The 8,158-nt window shown below is 49.1% G+C and overlaps 1 protein-coding gene and 1 long non-coding RNA gene across 2 annotated transcripts; one reads left to right on the top strand and one right to left on the bottom strand.

The window, feature by feature from the left end:
* Positions 1 to 675: 675 nt before the first annotated feature.
* Positions 676 to 2,072, top strand: LOC112901473. The gene is made up of 3 exons (XR_003230306.1): positions 676 to 1,107; positions 1,437 to 1,645; positions 1,748 to 2,072. It is a non-coding gene; the product is annotated as an uncharacterized LOC112901473 (long non-coding RNA).
* Positions 2,073 to 3,071: 999 nt separating this feature from the next.
* LOC112900981 (WD repeat-containing protein 44-like) lies at positions 3,072 to 6,928 on the bottom strand. Its single transcript, XM_025969780.1, has 8 exons — positions 6,700 to 6,928; positions 5,180 to 6,239; positions 4,988 to 5,078; positions 4,735 to 4,892; positions 4,586 to 4,637; positions 4,398 to 4,477; positions 4,187 to 4,280; positions 3,072 to 4,094 (listed from the first exon to the last, which is right to left on the bottom strand). Exons 2-8 carry the CDS (start codon positions 6,212 to 6,214, stop codon positions 3,508 to 3,510), a joined length of 2,097 nt encoding a protein of 698 aa, XP_025825565.1. The 5' UTR covers positions 6,215 to 6,239; positions 6,700 to 6,928; the 3' UTR covers positions 3,072 to 3,507.
* Positions 6,929 to 8,158: the final 1,230 nt, after the last annotated feature.

Genomic DNA, 8,158 nt, shown 5'->3' with positions numbered 1-8,158 from the left:
CCGCACCAGGCATGTGATGGCTGTGGATCAGAATGCCGCTGAAAAACAACCGAACATTTCTGAACGAACAGTGCACTTGGGCTCGATCTGTTCGTCCGTCACGGACGTAGGTTGGTTCCAAGCTAAGCAGCACTGATCCTGTGTTCTGTTGACCACGACTCGTTGGCGACTCTCCAATAATCGGGGAAGCTTGTGTGCATGCAGCAGCAGAGATGCCCTGACACGACGTGCAATCTGCAACCGCCAACCAACTAATTGTTCGGTCAATCAGTCTAGCGCCTACTGAAGATCGGTTGAACCCGGCAACTTCAGTCAGAGTACTTCTGGTTCTTGCTCAATCGGTCTGCAGATGCGTATCCTCCTCCAGCAGAACTCGCATTATTCCCTCTGCGCCGAAACGCGACCGTCCCCTGCAGACGGGGACGCATCGCGCATTCGCCGCCGTGCAGTGATGTGAGCCAACAGCAAACCTCGCCACGTGAAACCATGATCGACGACGAGACAACGAACTCTGTAAAAGCACACACATGATATTCCGTTCCGTTCTTTTCTTTTTTTTTCCCCCTTTTCGTTCCCTTTCCTTTGGATGTGGAAGCAGAGATGCTGCCTGCGCTGCACATCATCGCCTCTGCCTCGCCACTGCTCCCTTCACCGGGTACAGGACGAACCCTAGAGGGGGTCCACGAGACCACGAATCCACGATGAAGAAAAAAATCCAACGCGAGCGAGCGAATCATCCCGCCGCGTCGTGCGCGCGCGCGAGTGAGCTGTCTCCGCCGCAGCTCCATCGCCTCCACCACCCCCATCACGCCCCTCCAAGATCGCATCGCGCATGAGGCGGCGAACGGAGGCCGCGAGGAGCCGAGCTCGCCCCCGACACCCCCGCGCCCACCGCTCCGAACACCCGCCGCGGTGGATCCTGTACGAGCGTGTCTCCCACTGCTGCTACAGCACGGGACACTCGGCATATGACAGCATGCCGATGCCCCCACGGACAAATCCGGACGCCGTTTCACTGCAGCTCCCAACAGCGCTCGGATCCGGGGCACTGCTCCTCCGGGGGACTGGATGCCACTGTGCCGCCGCGGCCCGCCAGCCACCGCAGGGGTAGGTCTTTGTTTACCGTGCTCTGCTCCTCGTCCTCGGCGTTTCCTGTGCGGCACTGCACTGCACAACCTCGGATGTGGCCACGCCGGGAGCGGCGATCTGGCTGCGCTGGTGCCGGGGGTGGTGGCCACTTGCCTTTGCCTCATGGCACACGCCCGGGGGAAACAGGGGCCGCGGCGGTGAGGTCACGGAGGACGTAACCGGAATCTCGTTGCAACTGAAAACCGCCCAGATTTTATTTTACTTTATTTGATCTCCGTGCACGGATCGATTAGTGTGCTGCGGATGCAAGATGGGCTCTGATTAGTATTTTTTTAAAAAAATAACAGCAGAGAGATTAATCAGCTGCAAACCGATGCAATTATGCCTTGGGAAGGAGCTGATCGTGATCGGTTGGGACCGGCCGCAATGATTCGGGCCCGGCCAGGATGTTCAGAGTACTCTGCCGCAGGTCCGCGCAGCGCAATCAATCCAAGGCGCGGTGAATTCTCTTCTACTGTTCGCGGCGTTTACTGGCGGCTTCAGGCCTTCAGTACAGGTTTCTGAATCTGCAGCGAGGCTTTCCCGGCTTTTCCAACGTCGTGTTCTGATTTGCAGGACCGGTTTTCCTTTTTAACCTCTCTCTCTCTTTTCTTGAAAGGTGATTGCAGGACCGGTGAATTGGAAGTGTAGTGGCAGCCCTGGCAGGTAAAAGAAAAAAAATGTATATTTAGGTATAAACTAAGAGAGGGTCAGGAAGGAGATCAGCGATGACCTAATAATAACTCTAGTAGACATGCAAAGTCTGAAGCTGAAGCTGAAGCGAGGCTGCAACTTAGACTAATTCTCTATTATTACTCAGCTCTAAGCTAGCCTCTGTTGACCATAATTGCTCAATCCTGATGGCCTAGTGATCTGGTCCAGCTAGGCTGGAAATTATATCAGTTTGGTAACAGAAATATTTTCAGTAATATGTTTTTTTTTTGTAATGGTCACAGACTCGCTGTTTTCCTGCCTTACCATAATGAGCTGCATAAATCAATCTTAGTATGTGATGAAACCACTGATTTACATACCCTGTTTGTAGCACAACTGAAGTTTTTCTCCGGACTGAAATGGGCTGCCTGTACTGAGAATCAATCAAAATGGCTGCAGCATTAGATGTCAGCAATGGCATCACTATACCCTCATCAGGACCAGAAGCTGGAAAGAATTAAAAACGATGTGTAACTTGCATTGGACTTACATTAGTCAATCATGCAGACTGAGTAAGCTAGTGTTTAACAAAGTTAGGATCGACAGTCTTGGCCCAAGTTGTTAAAAATTTATAGACGATCAATGATCGCCTTGCCTTGATCCAAGTGAGGCATCCGAGTAGAAAAATGCGTTTCTGATGTTTTTAGTGAGTTGAATCTGGAGACGTCCAGACGAATGGCATCACGGCCACATGCGCTGGGAGCCTTGCCAGCCCCGGAATAGCAGGGAGCTCAACCTCCTGACAAATCATGTAATGTGCTAACAGAAAATGGAGTGTTAGCCCAATGCCCCAACCAAGATATTTTGGATACCATATCCCACGTAGAGGCTCTAGATAGACAAAAGAATTTGAAGGATATGATCCCCAATTATAGATTGGCAAAGACAACAAGGATCAGATCAAAGGCAGGAGCGAAAATATCTTCAAAACAGATAGTAGCCGCGAAAGGGAAAACAAAACAAATAGCTGCACATTCATCACATAGAGCTCAAATCCTCAATAGATTTTGGAGATGCAACTAACATGGCAAACCAATCAAAGATCAACCACCTAAGGTCCCATAAGAGGTACAATAATAACCCCTTGAGCAGCTTCACTGGGTCCAAAAAAACAGGCTTATGATGCCAAACAGGTTAACACACCTGCCGCAAAAAAAAAGAGAGAGAAGAAAACAGAAAAGAGTTAACAGGAACTGACAGAACTAACAGGAGCGTGGACAAAGTTTTCAAAAAAATGAACGAATTTTGTATATTTGGATTGAACATATGTATCTGACAGTTCCCGGTTGATCTCCCGCAATACAATGGGAGGGGGATTTACACTCAACTGAAACTAACATTTCTGTGGTATATCAATGAGCAATTGATTTGGGGGTGGTGGTGGGGGGTGGGGGTACAATTATCTGATCTAGGCTGAAAATTTTCTACAATAGGTACAATCTACGGTTCCTGCCATGAACAACCGCTGACGCGGAGATCTCCAAGGACCACCAGATTGATTATGTACAACACTGGTCCATGTACAATTCAGCAGGAGCACTGAGCATGTGATGTCTTGTACCAAGAAACCACACGCTGGACCAGCATAGCTGGGGGCGGGTACTTCTCTTCAGGCCATGTGAGGTGCCAAAGCTGCCGTATACTTTCACCAAATGCTCAAGTTGATCACTGATGCGCTGGTAGGCCATAATTCTGGAATGACCTAATCCTGCCGTCCCATCCTGCAGTAACTATCACTTGACCCCAGGAGTTTGATGTGCTCTGGAAACAGTTCCTTAGGAACTTGTATTGTGACTCATCCAAAATTGCACGAATTGACTGAGAAGGCAGAATTTCCTCAGGCCAGGTAGCTGAACTTCTGCAAGTGGACTCAGTGGAGAACTCCTGATTCAAATTGAAAATACCAGGAGCAAATCGTGACACAAAATTGTTGATGGCAGAATCTTCACTGCAGCTTGAACTGCACTTGACAGCCTTGCTCATGCACCAGAAATTGTCACCTTGTGGTGGCAAAATTTGAGAGGCCAAAGAAACTGGGTTTCTTGGTTTTTGGCCATTCCATGGTATTGCAATGGCTGCATTGTTGGAGTGGAAGCGCTCTGACGACCATATGGTTTTTGCATGTTTCAATGAAGCCTCTTCTTGGTCTTCATGATTCCAGACATAAACATTTGAGTCTTCGCTAGCAGAAACTATATGCTGCCCATCTGGAGTGAATGTTGCAAATGACTGGCAGGATCCGCTTCGAAGTCCTGATTGAATGAATAAAATTATGAGTTCATAATACATAAAAGTAAAGATTGCTTAGAGCAAGAGGAGCAAAGTCCAAGCATATGAACCGTACCACTATAATTCTGAGTCACAATGGTTCCATCAAGAATTTTGATCTTCGAGTCGGCAGATGTAACCATTAATTTACTTGGGTTGCTTGGACAGAACTGCCATGAAAAAATGGGAACAAAAAAAAAAGAGTCAGACCCAGAAGCATCAAAATGAAAAAATGATTGATGAAGTAATCATGCAACAAAAGCCTTTCTTCTCGTTAAGATATTTACCTCAAAAGTAGTGATTCTTTTAAGAGAAGATTTCTTCTTGCTATTGAGCGCAATTTGTGTTTCAAACCGCAGCAGATTATCTGAATCGACAGATGCCATTTCAGTTAGCATATATGGAATGTCATTCAAGTAAAGGGAGAGAAATACTGAAAAGCTAGCAGATATGTCACTCTTTTTTTTCTATTTACCTGATGCATCATAAAACCGACAATTTCCAGTAATGGTTCCAACCACTGCTCCCTGCAGGATGCAAAGGATAGAAAAGAAGATTAATCTCACAAAATATTGAGACAACAAGTTAGCCAAAAACACTTCAGATGGATGCTGATAATCATACCTTTCCATCAGGTCGGTAACAAATGGCTGTTACAATGTCCCTAATATCCACCCAATCCACAACACTGCATCTAGGAATATCCCACACACGGATTTTGCCATCTATTGATCCACTGATGAATCGATTCTCATTAGCTGGATTGAACTGGACACAAGTCACTGCAAAAGTAAATTTCGAAAAGGAAATTGTGAGCTCAAATTCAGAAGTAAAGTCGAAAACTTATGAGGCAGTAATTTAAGAGACTTAGGCCTACCGAAGTTGCTGTGGGGAAAAACAGTGACACAGTTTTCAGATCCAAGTTCCCACAAGCGAACAGTTTTGTCTGTTGATGCTGACAATAGATGCTGCAAGGTAGCAAATTTCAATCATCAGAAAGAAAAGGACAAAGGAAAAATTGCAATCAGACCTAACAAATGGGGGTGGGGAGCACTTTTTTTTAACTGACCTTATTGTTAGACCACGACAGATCCAGTACATCACCAGAGTGACCACGGAACTCTTGCAATGGTTCCTCTGAGATCTGGAACACCATGGTTGGAATCACAACACAAGCAGAATCAGCGGATTGCTTCACACCCTTGACTTTGCATTTCTTCTCATTGTCAGCATCGGCAGGAGCCAATCCACTATTGTGATGAGCTTTGAGGTAAACACAGGAAGGATCATCCATGGGAATTTTGCAGTCCTCAGACTGCGTGACACCCCAGACCCTGATAACTCCATCTTCGCCTCCACTTGCAAGAAACTGCCCATCAGGACTAAACTTCATAGTCAGGATGGCGCCATCATGGGCCTTGATCACTTGTCCTTGATAAACTGCTGACAATTCCTTTGACCGCTTCCGGTAGCACCGGACCTTGACCCTTTCATACCTTCCACACCTGTTTTGTTCACTCTCTGAGGAGCTGGTGCTAGCTTCATCGCCTCCATGATCGAGGACACTGGACCTCAAGCCCAGCCTACGAAGCCATCCATTTCTCCTCCTCTCAATCGCCTTGGGGACACCAGAAAGCTTACAACTGCGGCTCATAAGCCTCTGGATGAAGGACAATGAACTGAAACTCCTGCCCACCTTGCTGCTAGCATCATCCCTGCTGGATCCACTCACGGAATTGTCATCAGAGGCACCGTCCTCATAGCTCCGCGTATCCTCCGTGGACCAACTCGACATGGAGCAGTTGTTCTCATCGGACTGCGACCATAATCTCCCAAATTCTTGCAGCACCACCACCTCCTTCTCAATATCGCCCACGGTCGCCACAGCATCGGCTTGCCGGGGGCTCGGGCTGCACTCCAGGCCCATGCTTTTCATGAACCGCTCCCTCCTCTGCCCCACGCTGTCGAGGCTGCCCGACCACGGCAATGCCGGGCCCGGGCTGAGCGCCGGCGACGCCGTGAGCTCCTCTCGCGAGTCAAAGAACGTCTCCTCCTCCATCTCCATCTCCATCCTACAGCCTACTAGCAACTGGTACCCCTCCATGGATCTTTAGCACAAGAGCACGGCGCTGCAAAGGAGAGAAGATAAACACATCTCAGAGCCCTGGTCCGGGGAGGCGCTTATATAACAGTAAAGCGGCGCTGAATTGGCTCGGCGGCAACTGGGGACGAGAAAGGGAGAGCAGACGCGGGGGGAGCACGGGTCGGGAGGAGAGGGCGATTAGCATAAACAAATCGCGGCAAATCCCACGCATTCAACTGCACGCATCTCCCAAATCGCGGAGCTCGCATGGCCCAAGCGCCCCGAGCAATGCATCTGGCCTGGCAATCCAACCAACCGCGCGGCCATTATTAAAGGAAAGCGGGCAGCCAGGCCAAGAAACGCTGACAAAATTTCAGGTTTTTTTTTCCCTCTCTTTCCCCTCCTCCGAATTCACCAACACATATCTCGAAACAGTAGATTGATTATAGCAGAGGGAATAACAACGGATTAAAAAAGGGAATAAATTGTTGGCAGGGGAAGGTCACCTGGGCGAGGCGAGACGAGAGAATTCGCGCGCACGCTTTGGGAGCTGGGATCCGAGAGAGAGAAAGGAATCGTTTTTGCTGGCCTGATGGCTCAGGGACGCCGCGCGTGTTCTTGGCTCGTGGTCGCCGGCCGCGGCGGCATGGCGCAAATGGGTGCGGTGGTGTGTATTATTGGAGGGATTGGATTCGAGCCGAGCCGACGCGGGCAAAGAGAAGGGAGGGGGAATTGGAGACGACGGGCGATTTATTGCGGCGGACGTGGAGGCGGAGGAGGAGCTGGCCGGGCTGGACGGCTGGGGTCCCCGTCCGTCCCCATCACCATCGCCAGATTTGGAAGACGCAAAAATAAATCGGATTATTCTGGTAAAATGCGCTGCTGCTACACAGAGCCAAGAACGAGGAAAATACTGCATAATTGCCGCTCTTTTTTTTAATGGATCTCATCAAAAATGATGCTGCAGATTTGGCCCTTTTTTTGGTTGATTTATTTGTCCCCGATGACACCTCTCCCTCCCACTCTCTCCAGACCGTTTCTGCCACTGGTCCAATGCTGATGCACGCTTTTTTTTCTTTTCCTTTATCTCCTTACATTATTTTTGCCTTATCTTTCTCTCTCTCTTTGTTCTTTTACCATCTCTCTCTTTGGTTGGTCGTGCTCTGTTTTTTTTTTTTGAACGGGTGCTGTGTTAGTAATAGGTGAACTGCTGCAACAGCAACAATAAATCGTGCAGCTCTAGGCCTGGGTCTGTGCAGCCCTAGGCCGACTGCAACCGGGTGCCTCGCCGCTGCCGCGCACCGATCTGCCCGTGTAATCCTTGCCTGAGATGTTTTCCTTGCTTTGCTGCGGTGGAAAATTGATGCGATGAGGTCGCACAGCAGCTGGTGCATGGCCTGCCACGAGTCACTTCACCCGTGGCAGTAAAATGGTAACACCCCAACAGTACTGTGCTCGCTCTGCATTCGGCAGAGCTGATGGTTTCAGCATCAGAGTCACTGTAACCAGCATGCACAATCAGAGGTTGGATTAGCCATCGCCGTCAGATCTTGAACAGAGGAGAGTATCGGTGGCACACTGTGCCTTCTAAGTTTTGCTTGGAACGGGTGGCGATTACCGGCTGCTTGTGCCAAATAAAGATGTTCATCAGAGTGGGGGAACAGTTTGATGCACCTAACATGCTACCTTCCGCTGTCTGCCTGCTGGTCCCCTTGGCTCGTACAGTGCGGTTTCTTTTACCTAGTGACGCAAAACAGGCACGCGACTCGCTAATCTTGCAGAGATCTCTCTGGTGACTTGGTCCGCGTCGAACCGTCAGCTGGGGCTGTTCTGCTTCTTCCTTTGTTCCGGTCAGTAGTGCCGAGCACACACCGGCAAAGCATTCTGACGGTGTGAACAATCTGAGTAGACCTCATGTGCTTCATTATGTGGATGGTAAATCTGCAAAGAAAAACCAGCGGTGAT

The sequence above is a fragment of the Panicum hallii genome, chromosome 7, assembly GCF_002211085.1.
Source record: "Panicum hallii strain FIL2 chromosome 7, PHallii_v3.1, whole genome shotgun sequence".
Taxonomy (NCBI): domain Eukaryota; kingdom Viridiplantae; phylum Streptophyta; class Magnoliopsida; order Poales; family Poaceae; genus Panicum; species Panicum hallii.
This window is presented reverse-complemented; position numbering and strand designations above follow the sequence as displayed.

Excerpts from the sequence above, each read along its gene's own strand:
- LOC112900981 (XM_025969780.1), bottom strand. The coding sequence starts at position 6,214 with ATGGAGGGGTACCAGTTGCTAGTAGGCTGTAGGATGGAGATGGAGATG. Across the intron at positions 5,079-5,179 it reads TGTCGTGGTCTAACAATAAG|CATCTATTGTCAGCATCAAC; the intron begins GTCAGTTAAAAA and ends GCTACCTTGCAG. Across the intron at positions 4,281-4,397 it reads AAAGAATCACTACTTTTGAG|TTCTGTCCAAGCAACCCAAG; the intron begins GTAAATATCTTA and ends TTTTCATGGCAG.